The sequence below is a fragment of the Copadichromis virginalis genome, linkage group LG12 (genome assembly GCF_057382275.1).
Source record: "Copadichromis virginalis isolate Kocher_CV1m ecotype Utaka linkage group LG12, C_Virginalis_male_GT1.1, whole genome shotgun sequence".
Classification (NCBI taxonomy): Eukaryota; Metazoa; Chordata; class Actinopteri; order Cichliformes; family Cichlidae; genus Copadichromis; species Copadichromis virginalis.
In genome coordinates this window covers 17716747-17737803 of record NC_140629.1, presented here as the reverse complement: position 1 = coordinate 17737803, position 21057 = coordinate 17716747, and the positions used below count along the sequence as shown (strand labels likewise).

At 40.4% G+C, this 21057-nt stretch overlaps 2 protein-coding genes across 3 annotated transcripts; both read left to right on the top strand.

Moving 5' to 3' along the window:
• The first annotated feature begins 2408 nt into the window (after positions 1-2408).
• ela3l (elastase 3 like) lies at positions 2409-5183 on the top strand. The gene is made up of 8 exons (XM_085475098.1): positions 2409-2493; positions 2692-2780; positions 3001-3098; positions 3293-3421; positions 3925-4061; positions 4432-4577; positions 4884-5036; positions 5133-5183. Exons 1-8 carry the CDS (start codon positions 2454-2456, stop codon positions 5148-5150), a joined length of 810 nt encoding a protein of 269 aa, XP_085331224.1. The 5' UTR covers positions 2409-2453; the 3' UTR covers positions 5151-5183.
• A 1595-nt stretch (positions 5184-6778) lies between these two features.
• LOC146696797 (uncharacterized) lies at positions 6779-9941 on the top strand. Of its 2 annotated transcripts, XM_085475096.1 has the most exons (5): positions 6779-7597; positions 8402-8548; positions 8957-9131; positions 9281-9446; positions 9599-9941. In XM_085475096.1, exons 2-4 carry the CDS (start codon positions 8494-8496, stop codon positions 9444-9446), a joined length of 396 nt encoding a protein of 131 aa, XP_085331222.1. In that variant the 5' UTR covers positions 6779-7597; positions 8402-8493; the 3' UTR covers positions 9599-9941. The 2 variants fall into 2 exon arrangements, with proteins under 2 accessions (XP_085331222.1, XP_085331223.1); XM_085475097.1 differs by lacking the exon at positions 6779-7597 and having other exon boundaries at positions 7924-8548.
• The last annotated feature ends 11116 nt before the right edge of the window (positions 9942-21057 follow it).

Sequence of the window (21057 nt, the reverse complement as noted above, 5' to 3'; positions counted from 1 at the left end):
GCACTCTGCCTATGGCAACTAAGGCAGCCACTGGAAAGTACAGCTGTGTATTTTTTTAAAGGCAGAAAGCTAAACATTTGGGACATTAGTGGGTTCAGACTGGGCTGAACTATTGCTACAAACCAAAAGACACACTCATACAGGCATACCACATACCAGTGACAGAGGTATGCAAGAGAAAATTAGTTCAAAAACCACACAGCTGGCTGCAGCCAAAAGCACACAATAATATTTATACATTACTGCAAAATGTCTCTTGTTTGTGCCACTTGACAACGGCAATGGCCAGTGCAGTGTTTACTGCCCCAGTGTGACACAAACCAACCATAAACCTCGCACTCGGTGTCATTCGGAGTTCAGCTGCACTTCTGATGGGGGGAAGCGGCCTGAACTGTGTCTGTTACAAACCCCCAGGAGTGGGGTGAGGAAAGGGGGGGTGGGTAGGGTTCCAGTAAATGAGGTGTTGTGCTTTCCTCAGCCATAAAAGCAGTGAGCCTCGTCTCAGCACACGACAGGCTACCTTCTACTTCGTATAAACAGGAGTTAGTGGTAGGGAGTATATTTGGGTAATCAGAGGTTTTGGGCTAAATAAAAAGGCGGGTAAGAGTTTAGGTCAGGTCTATGTGTTTTCCTACAGAAACACCCCCCCCCCCCCCCCCCCCCCCCCCGTTCTGTACAGCTGTATCACTTCAACATCCACCTCACTTCATTATCTTGCCACTATCAAATTAATGAATACAGGAGGTTTAATCAGAAAATGGAAGGGGAAAGGAGGCATCTGCTTTGGACACTGGCTTGTAATAAGTATAACAATGTTTTTTTTAATTAGAAGACTGATTTTAATTAGATTTCAAATAATTATATATATAAATACATATGATAGCTGTAGAGGAGTTCTCACACACACACACACACACACACACACACTAAGGTGCACTTACACTCGCGCCAACACACTCAGACATGCACGCAAACACAAGCACACATAAGCCGGGGATGTCTAAGCTTGTTTGCTGTAGTTGCCTTTCAAGTGTTTTTTATTTCTTCCCATGGAGAATTTGCTTGTTTTGTAAACTCTAAATGAGCAGCTGTAACCCAACATTTAAGCAAAGTTGTTTCTGTAGGTTCAAGTGTTGTTACGAGTTGCACATGTTCATGGCAAAGGTGTTCTCAGTGGAGAACAAATATGTCTCCAAGTCTTGTCGGACCTCTTTTTCAGACCCACTTCACAGAAGTTGATTTTCTGAATGACTCACATTACAAATGCATACATAATCAAGTACAACACGATTTTCTGTTAATCTTCTTTCTTTCCTCTTTTTCTTTTTTTTTAAATAAATGACTATAGATCAGTTTGGTGTCTAAGCAGATAAATTGTCCCATCTAGTGGTGAACCAGGAAACTAAATGATTCATGAGCAAGAAGTCCAGTCTGCCATCTGAAGTAGTGTGACATTGATTTTGATTACAGCACAGTGTTTGCTTCAGGAAGTCTCAAATGTAAGACAGGACTCCTGTAACCTTAATAATTTAAATACCTAGACAGATTTAGTGTGTCTGCCTGCTGAGTCACCCCAGACACTTTCATATCTCAGAAGTTGTATCTGTGTCCTCCAAGTCTCATAATTTATTCAGGTTCTATCCATTCATTCAAGTCATCGTAACGAGGTGGGTCGGTGTTTTCATCAGTACATTTAACTTCACAACAGCTGATATACAGCATAGCTATAGCAAGACTGTTCAAACCTGAAAGATGCTGAGCTGACATATATGCTCATACATATGGCCAATGTGTCTTGTGTTTCTGACGCTGCAGAATTTGCATTAGAGCTGTTTGTGGTGTAAGAAAAGACTGTAACGCAGCCATCAATATTTTCTGCATCAATGACAACATCTGTTTCTCATAACTTTGTTGTCCTTTACCTTACTCATGCTTCTTAATTAGATTTTTTTTTTTTTTGCATGTGTGTGTGTTTCAATTCTGAGAAAACAAGCTAGTGCCAGATGTCGGCTTCCCATGGTGTTATGCAAGCATTTAATTCCAGCTTTCAGGGAAAAGGTTTTAATCACAGAAAGTGTAAAGGTGAATTTCAATGCAGAATCATAATGCTACAGAGGTGAATGTACCTTCAGTATTTACAAACTTAAACACACTTTCCTTTTATGAATGAGAAAACTCTTGGCGCTCTTGTGCATACATGGTTTCTGTACATTGTACCCATTGTAATTCTACAGGAAGGCCATGAGAAATGTTCCTAAAAACACACCTGTGTGATCCGTCAGCCACACAGACAAACACTGACCCTCTTTGCCATTGGTCCATCTTCATCCCGGAGAGGTGCAGCCAAACCAATGGTAGTACGTGTTGCTGCATTCAGAGCAGGCGTTGCCTGTGGGGGAAAGTTTAAAAGAGAACGTGTGTCCTCTTGTCCCTCAACAGAAGCATCAATCAACATGATCCCCATTGTGCTGGCCTCAGTGCTCATTGCTGGCGGTAAGAACATCTGGCATTTTCTAATTCTGTGTGTAATTGTTTCTGCCGTTTTGCAAGTAATGTAAGCGCGGATACCTGCCTGCTCATTACCACACAGGGAGCTCGCCCCCCTGCGGTCCTTTATCAAAAAGAAAAATGATGCAGTTTAAAAGTTTTTCCCGTGTCTCTAAAGCTCACTTCTATCCCCTCTTCGTCCAGCCCTTGGGTGTGGTACACCACCCATTCCGCCCCTGACTTCCCGTGTGGTCAACGGAGTCGATGCCAGGCCTCACAGCTGGCCCTGGCAGGTAGGCTAATATGTACACATCTGTCTGTGTTTTTATACTTACCGGCAAACCTCATGGGTAGAGCATCTGGCTTATTTGTTGTCATACCCAGTGGCTATTGGAAATCCTCTAATTAAAAGAGTGGCTTTTGAATTTAATCTGCACACAGTGCAGTCCATCTATTCATCAGCAACCTGCTGCTTATACTCCGTCCTTTTTGCTGTCCTTTCTTCACCTCCAGATCTCCCTACAGTATGACAAGGACGGCGAGTGGAGGCACACTTGTGGGGGAACTCTGATTGCTGCCAACTGGGTCATGACTGCTGCTCACTGTATTAAGTATGAGCAGCAGAGGAATACAAAGACACAAAACACAAAAACACAACCACCAGTGGACAAATTAAATTCTGGTCCCCAACCCCACATTAAATCCTGTGGGAATTCAATTCAACCAATCACCGCACTATTCAGCTATTTGTACAAACTCCTCTGTCTGGTAGACTCCAGCCTTGACATTCTGCTCTCTCCCACAGTACCGCGTTGTCCTACAGGGTGTATGTGGGCAAATACAACCTGGTGGAGGAAGAGGCTGGCTCCAAGGCTATCCTGCCTGAGAAGATTATTGTCCATGAGAAATGGAACCCTATCTTTGTGGCCTTCGGGTAACACAATCACCACCTCACAATACTGAGAGCAAAGACAGTCTCCTACATATAGTACATCATCATCTCTGTAAAAGTGTATCAATATAGCGTATGGGAACAGGGCTCGAATTACATTTACTTGCTTCAGTCTAAATCATATCCATGAAGAATGTCGACATTTTTATACATGTCAAAGATCTGCTGAGTAAATGAGAAAAAAAGACTGAACCATTTAAAAATATTATTATATTGGTTAATTTTCTTTAAAAAAACAAGTTGACTTTTTCATGCAATAGAGTTCAAAGATTGTAAAGATTGTAATTGAATACATTAATTATTCAGTATTTTTAGACATACAGTAATAGCAAACAGAAAGGACGCAGGAATACAGACTGTACTCTTTCCCATTATCTTATCTGCCTGTGTTTCGCTCTCTTTGCTTTTTGCTCTGGAGGATAATTTTAAATTGCCTGTCAGTACGAACCCCTCACACAGTCTCTCTCCCTCTGTCTCTCTTGCAGTAATGATATCGCCTTGATCAAACTGTCAGAGTCTGCGACTTTGAGCGACCAGGTGCAGTTGGCATGTATCCCCCCTGCTGGCACTGTCTTGTCCAACCTCTACCCCTGCTACATCACTGGATGGGGAAGACTGTACAGTAAGTCGCTGTTTAAAGAAGGCCGAGCTATGTTTATGTGTCTGTTGAGGTATTTACTTTGTTTTTGGTTTTTTTCTTAGTTTGGTATCTACGGGATATTTTATTGTCCTTTAGAGCATTTAGTGCATCTGTGAGATGCATGGATTTATAACGAGCTGTGAGTAAGCATATCTAATTGGGGTAACCTCCAAAGTTCAGATGAAAATCAAATGCATGATATTTTTTGCTGGAAGTTTTAGGGAGGAGGATTATTCCTAAATTGAAAAATGTGGGTCAGACAGTGAATTTGACGCTTTAAGAAATGCTGTAAATCAGCTTTGACTGCAGGCCGGTGTATGTGGATGATGTAGGCTCTGCCTGTGTGTCTTAGCCGGAGGCCCCATAGCTGATAAGCTGCAGCAAGCTTTGATGCCTGTGGCAGACTATGCCACCTGCTCCCAATCTGACTGGTGGGGTATCGCTGTAAGGACCACCATGGTGTGTGCTGGCGGAGATGGAATTGTGGCTGGATGCAACGTAAGTTTGCACTGTGTGTGTTTGTGTACATGGGAAGAGCTGTTTTCTATTGTGTGTTGAAAACTCAAAGCAAATTTGAATGTAATGTGTTCAACTACAAATATACACAGGTAATCACATTTTTCAGAGATTTTATGTTCAAGCTGACAAGAACTGACTTTTTAAAAAAATTTAATTTCAATCATAACTATAAACAACAGTCCTGATTGCAGTTATTTTCTGCCATACCATACACTATTTTAATAAAATGCACAAAACATTAGATCTTCTCTATCTACTTCTATGTCTATTCCCTACTTTCTCCAGGGTGACTCCGGTGGCCCTCTGAACTGTCAGAACGCTGAAGGTGTCTGGGAGGTGCACGGTATTGCTAGCTTTGTGTCCGCCCTTGGCTGCAACTATGAGAAGAAACCCACTGTCTTCACCAGAGTCTCTGCCTTCAACGACTGGATTGACCAGGTAACCAGAACCACAGCTGCTTGTAAACAAACATCTCTTGTTCTAATTCTCTTTCCTCTTTTCCTATTTTAAGTAATGACTCATTCCTTCTTGCAGGTTATGATGAGCAACTAAGGAAGATGGCAATAAATAAATTTTTAAAGAAGACCTGGAGAGCTGCGTGTATTTTGTGTGTTATTTCAATACCCATCACATTAAAGCACACTCAGGTCTGACAAACTCGAATTCAAATTTCATTAAAAAAAAAGAGAGAAAAATAAAAGAAAGAAACTGGGCATCTCTACAGCAAATTATTTTACCCTGTTCATAAAAGTTTGCCAGGCATGGAAACAATGTCACCCGTCGTCCAGCAGGTGTCCTCGTACACTCTTGATAGGTTAAATTGGTTCTGACAGCTTTCCAAAGCAGGATTCTGTGTATTGTTTATGCCTGGAACAAACGCAGCAAACACAAGATATTTCCCTCAAATAGCTCACTGTAGTCAAGCATGTGATTCATAAAAATAAATATGCAGTGATATTTTAAATAGCAACTTTCATATTGAGAGTAAGTGACTGATATTTGTTGTGAAGAAGAAGAAAAAAGACTATCCTGCAAGAACCTGTCCTGGTTTGATACTCTATCCTGTATTTTCAGCACAGGGGACCGCAATACTCTGCTGGGAATTTCTTCATTAAAAACAGTGCTCTGAAAATGAAGAAGGCCAGAATGAAAAAAAAAGGTTAAGATTCTGTCTTTTGTTTATGCTGTGATGAGATGATAGAAGCAGTAATGAGAGAAAGATGGGGATGGATTGGGTTGGGAGGGGAAGATTAAAAAAAAATTAATTGCTTCTCACTACTGTCTTTTCTGTTTCACTCTTTCTTTCTTTTCTCTCTCTCCCTCTCTCTGTCACATTGGCGAGACACACACATATGCGCACACTTATAAGCTTTGGCAGGTTAATGGAGGTAATGTGAATGCCTGTGACGCATTCATTAGACATGACACGTCCTGCAAGAGCGAGTAATAATGAAGTCGTGTGTGTGTGTGTGTGTGTGTAAAGAGCAGACAGAAGCACAGACATGAAGGCACTGTTTTGCTGCATATCCATGATTCTCAGGCTGTATTTGATCTCATCTCTGATGTAATGAATCACACATCTTTTGGGGCTTTCACATGAAGCATCAGCCTGTGATCCATTCTAATTATTTCCGCCGAGGTCCCATGTAGGCTGAGCCTACACTAATTTAGTGATCCTTAAAAATATACCTGATAAGGCAACTCTAAGGGTATACCGATTTTTTAATACAGTTTACAACTAAAACCCACAGATTACAAATATAATTGTTATTCATTATTGTAATAATCAAGATAATGTAGCGGAGGAATATCACAACATCAAATCAGCTATAGATAGTTACACATGACATGACATGAATGGACTAAAAATGTAATAGCAACTAGATGAAAGCAATAAATCTTGACTATTATTAATAAAAACTTTCAAACATGACAGGTAGCATGTGATGCTCCAGGATGAATCACATCTTTAGCACATTTGCTGCTGTATTTAATTCCATTTTAATTCCATTTATCAACTAGATCTTGTAGCAGTTATTACACTGCCATCCCCTGTTCAGTACTTGAAATATAGCTTAAATGTGCAGCAGTGTATGAGCCACTGATTAAACTACTGCAGTCTGGATTTGTTCCCCTGAAAAACTTCTCTGTGCAACCGGCACACTGTTAACCTTTGCTGTATTTTTCACAGTAAAATACCACAAAATGCCCAGTAACTTACCTGAAAACATTTCTACAGTTAATTACTGTAATTTGCTTTGCATTATGGGTATATTAAGGTTATTTACATTTACTTACTGTATTTTTTAAAATTGCGGTAGTAGTTATACCTACCGTTAACACATTAGCAGTAGTGCTACTGTATTATGTGATTTGAATGGTTCATCATACTGTTTGTGTATTTTTACTCTTTCAGTGGTTGGTTGCAATAGTGCATTACATTTTAACTCTTTCACTGCCAACCATTTCCAGATTTTCCTCCAACCTATGCCATTTGTCAGTATGATACCAGTGAAAGTATTATGGTTTTGACTTTTTAGGGGACTTGCCTGTGTGTAAGGTTCAAGAATTCTGATCATCTAATCTGCTGCATGCAGTTGTATGCACATGCACAGCTGCTGCAAATGTGTGCTTGCCACTGCGTTGCCAAAGGCGAACTTCAGTCAGTGGAGAATATTGTAATAATTTGGCGGAGGCTTCTCAGTCGAGCAGTAACTGAATTGCTCATTTACTGAACGTGCAACATGTACAGAACTCTTCTGGGAACTAGTCAACCCAACTTAGTGAAACACACACTGAATGCATGCTGGCCCCGCCCACCTCTACCAACCACCACTCCATATCCTGACTGACATGACCTGTGATCCAGTGATTGACAGGAGAGGAAAGACAGTCCAACTTTGTTAACTCTTCATTACGATATGCTCGAGAGGACAAAAGATTTTGCACCTCGTTATTGTTGGACCTCTGTGTGGAAACTGCAAACGGGACGTCATAAGGTAATGCAAAGGACTCTCCTACCTAACATACTCGTTTATTAATTCTTAAGAGCATATATATTTTTTGTGTGGGGGGGGGCTTAAAATCGGTGTTAGCTTGGTCGAAATAGCACATTAGCTGAATTATTCTGGAAAAAATAGGTTGTGTGTGTTTTTTTCTTTTCTTATTTAAATATATATTTAGATATATATTTTCCACGGGGAGGGGCGAAGAACACAGGCGCAATGACAGTCTTTGTCTTTTTCCCGCCGAGTGTGGTGCATTGTTCTCCTGCGCTTCTGTTCTATGACTATTGAGAAGCTAGCCATGCTAACAGTGGGACATTTAGCTTCAGCTAAAGCAGCAGGTAAAAATACACATTTAATGAGAATAAAGAAAGACAACTTTTTTTTGGAAATTTAGAGACTGCTAAAACAATCTTATCCAGTTTTGAGCTTGCTCATGTAGGTTAGCCTGCTTTATTTAATTTTGTGTGAGCTGCAGTACACAACATTAAAAAGTTAATATAACATTAGGTTGGTGGCGTGAGGAACTCCAACCTAAGTTTAATATTTATTATTTTTTTAAGTGGGAAGGGGAGCATGTTTTTTTCCCTTTAATACAACGTCTTCCAGGGTCTTTTTCATAGGAAAACCGTGTAACGTCTGTGTTAGGTTGGTCAAAAGAGCAATTAGTTGAATTATTCTGGAAAAGATGGGTTGTGTGTTTTTTTTTCTTTTATTTACTTATGTAAATATATTTTTCAAGGGTTAAATAAATGCAACATTAAATTAACAATTGTCTCTCTGTCTTTTCCCGCCCAGTGTGGTGCATTGCTGTTCTCCTGCCCTTGCTGGCTGCGCTGACAGTGTGATGTAGCCTCAGTGTTTGTGTTTTAAATGCTTTTTCCACCAAGATGTCTGTTGAGAGAGAGATGACCTTACCCATCACACCAAGGGTAATAGCGCTTGGTAAGTAAATACTTTCAATCCTCTTGTAATATTTTTGTAAAAAATCTATGTAATTATTGTGGTATTTGTACCCACAACAACTTACTTAACAGGGGTTTGTCTGTTTTATATTGTATAAAAATTGAATACACACAGTTTGCTGCTGTTTCTCTTATTATTTATTATACACAATGACCAACAGGAAAAAACAGCCTAACATTTCAGCACAGGCCAAAATGCCAAAACATTAGGCAGTTTTTTCCTGTAATTGATCATAATTTTCATTACATAATAAATAATAAGAGAAACAGCAGCAAACTGTGTGGATTCTATTTTTGTACAGTGTGAGGCCTGCTATCCAGCATTCTTGTGGAAACCTTATTTGTAACGGTGAGCACATTGTCTTATTGGACTCTTGTCTGTTTTTAGGGAATAATTTCATGTCTGCAAGCCGCTGGATGATCAGTTTGGAGGGCAAGGCATTTTATGAGCCTGAGCAGATGCATGACTTTGCCAGCACCCTTGCTGTCTTCTTTGCGTCATACTACGTTTTCAACCTTGAGTATCAGGAGTCAGCATCCATCACACTGGAGATGATACAGAGGTAAATACTTTACACCATTAAAGCTTACACCATTTAAGAATGAAATATATGTGATAGCTTGACTACAGTTGCAGAAACATATAGGTGATTGCTGTAATGTAATGTATGTTTTAATTTTGAAAATAAAGCAGCCTTTTTTCCGTTAAAAGGTTCTTTGTGAGGATCAATCCAGACATGGGAACAAAATGCCCTGCAAAACTTGGTACAAGCTGCAAGACAGGTCGTGTCGTAAAGAGGAAGGTTACAAGCATCAGCCCTCGGATCACCACCTTCCTCCAGCGGCTCTCTGAGTTTGAATGGAGGACTTCCAACTAGGTAAGAATACAGAGATGATAATATCTTTTACATAGCTGATAATTATATACATACTGTACACACATCCATACAACAGTATGAATGATCTCAGACAGATGTGAACAAGTGAATAACCTGAGCAAACATGAATATTGATGATGTGTCTTTGACAGGTGGTGATAAAGACTACGCTGAACCCGACCATCCTGGTAACGGAAATCTAAATCCCATGTCACATTCTATTTCCTGGGACCCACTGATAATTATTACATTTTGTAAATGAGTTTTGTTTTACAATTGTAATAGTTTATTTAATGTTCATGCTGGTGGGTTTGTCCTGTTTTTAGTGGAATGAAAAACTGTTTTCCTTAAAAAAATCAGACACAGAAAGGTGAAGGACTGTGTAGTTTTCATGTACGCTTCTATTTATTTTGGTTATTGACATTGTTTTTATTCAGTTGAAAAATGTTTTTCTTGTTAAAAAAAATATCAACAATAAATGTTGGTTTAATTCACTATTCTGAGACTACTTTATTGAATTATATTGTTTTTTGTAAATGTTCTTATATTGAATATGAATGTTAACATTATTTTTATTTGCTGTAAAACACAATTACAGTCTAAACAAATTATACTGTACACAATTACAGTGTTATACCATAAACCACATTTGCAGTACAGTGATACTATAAAACTTAATCACGGTAAGTCTTTCTAACTGTAAACCACGTTTACAGTAAAGCTGTTATACTGTAATATATGTTTACAGTAAAGTGGTTGAACTGTAAAACATCACAACAGTAAAGATACTGTAGATCAGTAATTACAGTAACTTACTGGCAATAGTGTTGCCAGTAAGTTGCTGTAAAAATACAATAAAATGTCTAACAGTGCAGTGAGAGTGAGCGTGGGACCACAAAAGATTTCTTTGTGTCTGTCTGAACTCTGGGTCAGGATAGCTCCCTCCCATCTTTCACACACACACACACACACACACACACACACACACACACACACACACACACACACACACACACACACACACACACACACACGGCTTTCAGTCTTTGTGAGGACACACAGTGACATTCCCTGTTGCTCCTTACCCTTTATCCCTAACCGTCACAATTACCAAATGATCACCCGAACCCTAACATACTCGGCACTGTTGGGCCAAAATGCCCTCACTTTTTCAAAGATGTCCTTCATTCCAGAAAAGAAGGACAGACAAGTGTTTGCACACATACCGTGGATGAGAGGGAGACCGAGAGAATAGAGCAGAATCCCCCAGGGACACCCTGCTGTTGTGTTGAATACCAATGAGGAAAATGGAGTCAACGAATTTAAGGTCTGTGTGGCTTCTGCTCAGCTGCGTGCTTTTTAGTAGGTAGTTGTGACTGACTCCAGTTAACCATATACAGTAAAAAACATTAATATTAGAATATAGCTGCAGCTTTATTGTGTATTTCTATAAGTAAAGCATATTTTTAACAACACTCTCAGATTGTGTCAAAAGATTCTTTCAAACTGTCCTAACTTCTTTGCAAAGTTCCAGCAGCTAGACCAAAGTTCTGTCCATTTAATCAAGACGAGATCTCTTTTATTGCATTGCACTGTCTTGTCACTGAATGTTTAGGCTGAACCTCTTGCACTGTGCACACACTGGATCTTCACCGTTGTGACGGGGGGAAAGCCCTTGATGGGATGTTCCAGGAGCGTTTTTATAAATAGTCTGTAGTAACAGGCTGAGGGAGGGGAGGAAAGGGGAGGGGCAGGCGGGGATGATGAGCAGCCACAATGACAGAAGCATCTCCGCTCTGTCGCCCTGCGCCTGTCAGCAGTCAGTCACTAACCGACTTGATTACAAGTCTGAAACTCCGCTAGTGACCAGGCCCACTGGTTGCTGCTGAACTACGCCCCACGGGATCGCAGTTTGGTGACCTACTTCGGGGTAAAAGTTCCCTTTTTTTTAAAGAAACGTCGCGGTGAACTTGCTGAAGATTTGGAAGTCATTCCTTATAATCCGTTTTGCTCTTGGGGTGCGCACCAAGACAACAAATGCGTGGACTCGAGGCTTCCGATTGGAGTGTCAAGTAGGCTGCTGTATTAAGTGTTTTTTTTTTGTTTGTTTTTGGGTTTTTTTTTTAGGAACTTCAGTCACAGGATACGAGGGTGGGGGGTCGCTCATTCGGCTAGTCTGCAGCCAGGTGATGCATTATGCATAAGTAATCTTCTGTTTTCCATGTGGTGTCTGTTTGTTTTTGTTCGTGCCTACACTGTCCTCTTGTTTGATGTTGTAAGCATGCCATATTTTCATACATTTGCATCAGATTTGCATTTTGCCGCAAAAGGCCTGTATGTGACACCATTCACAGAGAACACACAACCTGGAGGCTCTATTGAACTGTTGAATTACTCTGGTTTCAGACTTAAATCTTAACTCTTTTCTGAGTCACTGAGCTCAGAGACATTGCATACTATAGTTATCTTTATATTGATTGTGCGCGTTTATGTTAAACCTAAAATATATATGTTTTCTCGAGTTCTATATTTAATTTTTTTTTAAAAATATATTAAAATAAAATTAGATTTTAAAAATTCTAAATATTAAGGCTATCCGAAAAACATGTGGTCGTTTTGAATTTGATGATGCAATATGTGTTTTAAACAAGCTGGCCCACTGGATTGGTAAATATGCCTCTGGCGGAGTAGGCCATGGTCCTTTTTCCTCTTCAGCCTGGAGCGCAGAGTCCATTTAAAAAAAAAAAAAAAAAAGAATTTCAAAGTTTTTATTGCCATGTTTATCAGTGTGTTGCATCACCTCTTCTGTAAGAACCAGAGAGCCTAAGACATCAATTTTGAAAGACAAATGTTTTCCCATTCTTGATTGATATTGGATACCAAATGCTTAACAGTTAGGTGCCTCATTTGACCTATATTACCTTGATAAAACCTCAGACTTTTTCAGTCTTTGACTGGTGGGGAAAAATAGGAAGGCTAATGTTACGTAAGGCCCAAAATGGCCTCGTACAAGAAAGTAGTAGCTCTAATATTGACCAGTAACGAACCACCACACGCACACTGTAATGGGTTACACAAGATTTATTTGTTCTTTCTCCGGGTAAAACTACTGGCTGAAGACAACTCTGGCCAGGAATCCAAGGCCCAAAGCCACCGCGGTCAGGGTTGTTAGCCTGGTTACAAACAGGGGAAAGGTGGTCACTTGGAAGAACAAGCAGCCAAAACGTATCAATCCTGCAGCTTCCTCAAAAAGGCTTGCCACCCACCTTGGTAAATGGTAAATGGCCTGTATTTATATAGCGCTTTACTAGTCCCTAAGGACCCCAAAGCGCTTTACATATCCAGTCATCCACCCATTCACGCACACATTCACACACTGGTGATGGCAAGCTACATTGTAGCCACAGCCACCCTGGGGCACACTGACAGAGGCGAGGCTGCCGGACACTGGCGCCACCGGGCCCTCTGACCACCACCAGTAGGCAACGGGTGAGGTGTCTTGCCCAAGGACACAACGACCGAGACTGTCCAAGCCGGGGCTCGAACCGGCAACCTTCCGATTACAAGGCGAACTCCCAACTCTTGAGCCACGATCGCCCCACCTTTTCAGGCCTGACTTCGTTCGAGGCTGGGTCTCCACATCACATCCTGGGAGCTGGAACTTCCCCAAAACTGGTCCAGTTTCCTTGTCAGGGGCACAGAGAGTCTCCAGTCCAGTGTTTGTTTTCCTGCCTTCCAGCACATCCACTCACATCCCAATAAGAATGAGTCCTCCCTCCAACATCCTCAGTTTATTTTAAAAGCAAAACCAGGCCAGGTTAAAAATCTTTTCCATTAAAATGTGCACACTTCATCCTGGATCTTCGAAGCTTCCCTGCTTCACCAGTGTCCTACAAAAAAAAAAAAACAACGACAACCCCTACTTCCTGTTTCCTCTCCCCTTTATAGAGAAGGGCTCCAATCCTCCCCAATCAGCTGCTCCCTGTATTCAACTCCAAATAGCTGGCAGCTGGACTAGAGTAGAATCTCCACTCCCACATGGGTGTGGCCCACACCTCACATCAAACACAAAAAACACCAAAGCATGCAATTAATACAAAACAAAATCTAAAGAAATGCCAACCCAAAAGCTTAGTGGGGATTCTCTCCATCCTTTTCCACCATGCTATACTCTGTAACACTAGCTTAGCACCAAGACTCTTGGGCAGTAGAGCTCATCCCCTGCTGTACAACATGCAGAATGTGGTTTGGGACTGTCTCGCTGAAATAAGCAATGCTTTCCCAAGAAAGCTTGAATGGCAAAATGTGCTGCTCCAAAAGCTGTGTATTTAAAAGTGAACGGGGCTTACAGATGGCCAAGTTACCCAAACCATGTGCACTAATGCAGCCTCATCGTCTCACAATCTCTGGCTTTTGAGCTGTATGATGAAAGTAAGCTGAGTGATTCAGCCTGGAGCTCAATGTGTATTTTTTTCAAGAATTCTAAAGTTTTGATTGGCCGACCAGAGGACAGTTTTCCACTTTGCCTCAGTCAATCCAAAATGAGCTCGCACCTAGAGAAGTCAGCTAAATTTTAACCTAGTTTATATTGTTTTTTCTTTTCATGTGTCAAAGTTTCAACTTTCACGTGAGGATGCAGCAACAATTTGTGTTGTTTAGAAGTGTTTCTAAAGCCTACTGATGGCTCTTTGCATTGCAGTGTCATTTAAGGACCCGAAGGTCACAGCCTGTCAATACTTTCAGATGTATTTCTTTTATTTTTGAATGCCTTTGCTTTCTTCCAGCATTGCTATTAAAATGTATTCATCTTTTTAATGAGAACAAATTACCCTTGTATTTAGTAAGACGTGGACCACAATTACCTTCTCTGGGAAGTATGAGTTATGAAAATGTGTTATATTAGTGATAATGAATAACAACATGACTCCTCTTGTTATATGCACCAGTGATTGTCTGAAATTAACATAAGCATGCAGTGCTCTGATCTAATATATTGCTTACACTCATTTGATTTCCCCCCCTCTCTAGTAGACACATGCAGACTCTTCCCCGTCACATTCCACTGCTATCTAATAACCTACAAATTCCTCGCTTTGGCTCTGATTGGAAATGTAAACCCAGTAGTCACACTTAGTGTGACTGTTGTGGGAAAAAAGAAACCCTTCCTCGTAGGGCTGTTCGATATAACGATATATATCGGGTGACGATATAGAAACGTCTATTGTTTCATTTTATGCTATCGTTTGTTTCATGGTGTCACAAAATAAACTGTTTACAGCAATATTTTTTTTCATCGTTTTTATGGTCACTGTAGTGGCTATATTAATTTCTTAAAGTTCTCTCTTTCTCTTATATTTAATATAACCACACTACAGACAGACAAGCGCCTGTTTTTATGCGTTGTGTTTAGCAACAACTAGGTAACACCATCGCGTGTCCGCTTGTTTATGTTCCACATAAACCTTTCACAATAAAGCTCAAGATCCTGTTGAGACTTTTCAAAATAAACTGAATCACGTGAAAGAGTAGATTGTTTACGGATGAGAAGTAAAAAAAGAGCCGCCAGGTGCTAAAAAAATAAACCTTAGACTCAAACGTTAGAACAGGCTTTTCCCCGCAGCACGCCGTGTATTAAATGCTCACAAAGAAAACGGCGGCTGTTACAACTTATGTCTAAAAATGTGTAGTTTCATGCATCGGTTAAAACACTCGACTCCAGCTACATGACGCGCAGCTGGAAACACTTCCCGCAAGACGAGCTGCCCGAGATTCACAGAATTTACAGAAAATGTTACATTTTTGTGATTTATATCATTATCAGACAATAGAATTCTTATATCGGGATATGAGACATATGGGACATATCGCACAGCCCTACTTCCTCGGGTTGTTTTGGAAATATCCTGAAAAACTGTGCAGGCAGTTTTATTGACAGTTGTCCCAGTTAGTCATTATGAGGATAATTTTCCCCACAGTAGCCCCACCAGCATCCTGAGAGGGACCCATCTGGTGCAAAGTGAAACCAGCTTTGTGTGTTGGAAAGAAGATCAAATATATCACTGTCATCTACTGTATCTTGTAGCTATCCATCTTTATTTGGCTTGGTCATAAAATGCCTATAAAGGGAAGGATAACTTTGAAATGAGTTCTCAACAGTAGGCTTGGACTGTTGTGGTATTGCCCTCAGTTGGGGAGAAGAGGAAATATGTGGTCTCATTAGAAATGCATTAGAGGGAAGGGAGAGAGGTATAGAAGTGGGGAGATGAGCTCAAGTTTTTATCTGTTAAACTCTGAGAGGGAAAATATTCACACCCTCCATCTCATGCTTGAACTGGCTTCTCTTTCCCCCCCTTTCACTCTGTCAGTCTCTCTCTCTCACACACACACACCAGTACACCTCAGTGACCCATTTAATATCAGCCACAAAACTGGCAACTATATTCCCACATATTCCTCCTGAAAACACATCAATGCTAAAACTCATCCACAATAATTCAGCAAGAAAAAGTGCTTACCCGCACCTTCTTTATCAGCTTAATAACCTCTTTGCTCTCTGCCAGTACAAAGGAAACTGATAAAAAAAGGATGTTGTGACACACAAAGAGAGTTTCTTGTCCCGTAATGCCCTCCTGTTACACACTGATTATTCAAATTTAACAGTGGTCCTACAATGCTTTTTCTCTGCATCTGTCTGACACTTTTCCTTCACATTAGTAGCACTAAGAAATAATAATACTCCATTGTGTATCTTTATGAAAATATTCTGTAAGATCCCTTATTTAACACTGAAATAACACTTTCAACATAAAAAAAGCCTGTTTGATACATATGTAGGTTGTTCCATATATAACACCTGCAGGAATGAAGCACCTTGGCCTACAGTCTAAGTTGTCAGAGGAAATAATCTGTACTGAGCTGACCTCGTTCATGGAAGCAGCATGCTCATATGATAGGCAGGTTAACTGCAGCCAAGTGTGTCGCAGCTTGAGTGTGTACTGGCAAAAGTGCATGAAATATGGATTGACCATGTTCATGTTATGCATTTCCTTTCTTTTCAGGGATAATCTGTGGAGCTGGGGTATCTAACAGACCTCAGGCTGACCACCAGGATCTTGGAGACCACTGTCCCACCTACCATGGAGCATGAACTGAGAAATGGCCTGTCTATATGGAGCATCGTGGCCATTGTTTGCAACTCTGTGGTAGGCTTTCTCATCGTCATCCTGTTTGTCATCCTCTACAAGGCCTGCAAAGTACCTTCACACCAAGAGAAAGTGCCTGCTTTTGCAGCAAAGCTGGAGCAGAAGAAGGATGAACAGAAGTATATGCTGACTGCAGCCTAATCGAGACCCATAGGTATGAACTCTAATGGAGCTGGACATCATATATGCATGCCGTTACATTCCGTCTGTATCTCCTTTTGTGTTACATAAATCACTGTTTACATCTCTGCATCTTGACTGTGCCAGTGAGTGAAGCTCAGAGTAAGCTAACTGCATTAAGAGTTGTGGCAAGACCAACAACAACAAGCGGGCCCAATCCTCTTATCTCTGCTGTGCATCGCGGGGACTGTCCATCTGTCAGTCAGTTTGGTTTTGCTCGGCACAGATTCACCATGATCTCCTCCTCTGCTCTGTTCCTTTTCAACCCTCCATCTGAAGCCACAGAGCGGATGTGGAGGACGAACAGCAAAGTTAACTGGGAGAGAGGAACTGAGGTGACAACGTTGGTCGAGAGGCACGAAGACATAAAATCACATTTTTAGTAGTAAAGAGAAAAAGCAACAGCAGCTGGGATATTTTTTTCCCCATAGCTGCACACTAATGATGTCAGCAACAGAGCGGCAGAAACACGACAGGTAGACACTAAAAACCCAAACGAGGCAGAAAGAATAAAGGTGTAGCTGGAGGATGTGTGTCAGTCAAGACAGACAGAGATAAAGTTTGGTTTATATTTGGTGGGGATTGATGAAGTGCAAGGGAAGGATAGGAAAGGGGATCCTTTGATGTGTTGTTGACAGAAAAGAAAGCTCGAGGGCCCTGTTTGATAGTCTCCCTGTTTGACACACAAGTCTCTGCTTCCACTGATCCAACTCCCACGGGATTAAATGTAACAGTAAAATGCGTTACTCGTGTCCTGGTGTGCCTCGCTTTCATTCTGTGGGTTTCTCCAAAATGTTTATAAGCAGCCATCATCGGAAATGACACGACTTACAGAACAGGAGTGAGCAGTGTGTTTATTGTAGTGGATGTTCTCCAGCTGTTAACTGTGTGATATAAAGATTATGTTGCGGATGGAAGAGAGATAAGAGCCAACAGACTGACTGGCAAAATGACAAAACGTATATGCATATATGTATGCACACAATAGATTTTGTTTCAACTATTGAGAGGGCTCTGTGTTTTAATGCTTTCATTTTGTAGTTTAGGATCTCAGGTTAACTTAATACATATATGATTTTGTCTTTTGTGTTCTACTTACTTTAAAGAGGATACTTGTACAAATGATAATGCTGATGCTGTTACACTTGCTGGATTGATTATTAGTGGCTAAATTCTGGAATATTTCTGAATCATATAAATTCAAATTATAATGCAGCTTCTTATATGTGAAGATTTTTATATTTCATGTGATTGCCCTTGAACTGAGTGTCACAGTTTTGCTTGGCTTCCAAATACACCAACATTTGGTTCATTCTAAATTTTCCAAAGGTGTGAAAGTGAAACTGGTGACCTGTTCAGGGTGTACCCAGATTCCCTATGACAGCTGAGGTAGGCTCCAGCAATCCCTGCTGGATAGGTACTTAAGGAAAATGAGACATGGACAAAAAAGCAATCGCAGTATCATTCAGCATCATTGTGAACTAAGCAGCTTTGTTTTATGTTTGCCACACGATGAGATTAAGTTATCTTTGGTACTGAATATGCTTCTTTTATTCTTTTTCTTTTTTTGTAATGAACTAAATGATCACTCAAACAACATTCAAAAGAATAGCTGATCTTGAAATTAATCATTTGTTGCTGCCTTACAGATTAATGCTATTGTCCTCCATGCCATGCAATCTTGACAGTCTATTTTGTATCAACAATAAACTCATTTACTCTTGTTTCTAACTAATGTGGTCTGCAATCAGTGTTGCTCTGCCCTTTCAGTGTGTATCACCATCATTTTCCCTCCAAATTATTTAAACATTAGTGCTTGAATTAAAATAACAATTGACTTCAACCTCCTGCACTGAAGTAATCAATGTGGAACACACTGACCTCAGCAGTGACCCACATCCTGTTGTTAGTGAACTACAAGTGTGTAATTCTTATCTTGTAACCACAATCCAGCATCATTATAACGGCCGTGGGGTTGGGGAACTTGCGAGTGCTTACTATGGATACATTTTTCTTTGAGTGACAGTTAACATCATTATATGGTGTTTCTTATATTTTGGTCATTATTTTTCTCCGTATGGCTTCAGCACACTAAAGGGCACGAGCAGAAAAAAAACTACGTTGCCTTACCAAAATACTGTACTCATGCTATGTGCAATATTTAGAATCTTCTGCTCCACCGTAAACTGAAGAAACAACAAACGGGCATAAGGAAATTTAATAGGCTAAATTGTTGTCGATTAAGCCAACTATATATAAAATAATCATGAGCCAGTCCACCTTTTCCATTTTCAGCATTAAACAGACACACTAAAGATGTTAGAGGATCCTTTGTATCAGTAATGTAGTTCATTCTTCCTATATGCCATACTGAGTACTTTTTTGTTACATATGTAAAACTGGATGCTGAATTTCTACTGGAATAATTATAGTCATGGTGCTTTTACACTGATTTTTGCTGATTTTTTTGTTTTTGTGGCTCTTTAAAGTCGAAGAACTAACAAGATTAAAAAGAGTCATGCATTTGTCAGATCTTCTGAGAAGAGATTAAAAATCTCTCTATATATTAACTAAATGTCAGATTAGCGTGTGCGTGCTTGAGAGACAAAAGCTGCGATTACATGTGTGCACATGTGTAAATACATTGGTTTATAGCACATGTGAGGCAGATGGGCTGATGACTTGAAGCCGCTCGTCAGCTGTGCAGTGTTTATCTGCTTCACTCCTATTTATCTGCCTGCCAATTTCCCTCTCTATCGCTGTCTCTTTGGCAGGCTTTCCCTTATTTGTTTCCCATCTAACGAGACAAATGCCAAAGTTCGGCAAACTGGCCAGAAAAGATCCAGCGATCTACCCCACAGTGAGCTGCTTGGATGATGAAGGTCAGCACAGTCTGACTCACAGTGTCTGAACCACTGCACTGATGTTTTTAAATGTGATTTTCTCTTCAAGACCATTGAAGGCATTCACTACTATAACTGACAATGCTTATTATCAATAAACAAAGGCATTCACTAATCGTCCATCCAGTCATCCATCTCCTGACTGTCATACTTACACTGATTCATTAATCTCAGATTTGGTGCTTACTGTGAGTTCATCGAGTTGAGATTGAAGATAGCCACTGAACTCTGCATCACTCTCACCATGCTGCATCACACAGCAGCAAATTCCCTCCATCTTCCAGTTGTAGCTGAGAAGGAAGAGGGTCACTGAACTCAACATGGTGTTATATAATGATAGCTGCAAATATCAGAGACAGAGAGATTACTAATAAATATATGAGGGACCAGTAATCTGCAACTCCATCTGCACTGCTGGAGGGGTTGCATAACCCACATCAGGCCACACTGAGTCATTGCTAGTGGCCACGTCTAAATGCGTGTCTCTCGGTGTGCTGCAGAGCAATCGCCAAAGGATCAAATGTTAATCTATAATTTGGATGCTGCATGGCCAAAAATTTTGTGGAGTTTCTTTCAGATCTCAGAATCTTATGTAATCTATCATTTAATTTAGCGGCTTCAAATAAAGCCTTTCAGGTGGCTGAAAGTATGAATCCATGCCGTAAAGTGAGCAGTGCGAGTGTGGATGTGTATGCATGTGTGTTGTATTACTGTTCTTGTGCATGAATAATTCATGACAAACTCCGAATCACACCTAATCAGAACTTCATGCCAGGACCCTGATAAAGTCACTCAACACCATTAAATGCACAGAGACATACAACCATTAAATAGACTTTGACAACTGTGCGGCTCTGACATTGAAATGGTAGCAATTTAGTTCAATTTAGTCAATAGGAATGTTTACTCTGTCAAAAGAGGTCTAATTATAGCGTGAAACAACCTCATATAATGGTGTTGATGGGCATAGCATCAGTATGCAAGAAACAGCAAACACAATGGAACAGAGGTGAGTGTGTGTGAGCTCAAGAGGAACAGAAGAGCAAGAAGAAAAATAAGAATCATATATATACATTTTTTTATCCTTTCATTAATTTTCAATTATACCTTTTTCATTTTGTGCCTCAGGAATTAATAGCACCTTATACTGTTCAAACTAAGAAAGCCACACAGATAAGCAGATTAGCTGGGAAGGACCTCAAAACGCTTGGATTTATCAGAATAAAATGCTACAACCCACTTGACCCTGCACACATCTCATTGTCATTCATCCTCCATGTAGCCTGTGGCCCTGTCTTCTGTAGATATAGACTGCCACCTGCTGGT

Coding starts and splice junctions, on each gene's coding strand:
- ela3l (XM_085475098.1), top strand. CDS start 2,454: ATGATCCCCATTGTGCTGGCCTCAGTGCTCATTGCTGGCG. Junction 3,422..3,924: donor CCTATCTTTGTGGCCTTCGG/GTAACACAATCA, acceptor TCTCTCTTGCAG/TAATGATATCGCCTTGATCA. Junction 4,578..4,883: donor GAATTGTGGCTGGATGCAAC/GTAAGTTTGCAC, acceptor TACTTTCTCCAG/GGTGACTCCGGTGGCCCTCT.
- LOC146696797 (XM_085475096.1), top strand. CDS start 8,494: ATGTCTGTTGAGAGAGAGATGACCTTACCCATCACACCAAGGGTAATA. Junction 8,549..8,956: donor ACCAAGGGTAATAGCGCTTG/GTAAGTAAATAC, acceptor GTCTGTTTTTAG/GGAATAATTTCATGTCTGCA. Junction 9,132..9,280: donor ACACTGGAGATGATACAGAG/GTAAATACTTTA, acceptor TTCCGTTAAAAG/GTTCTTTGTGAGGATCAATC.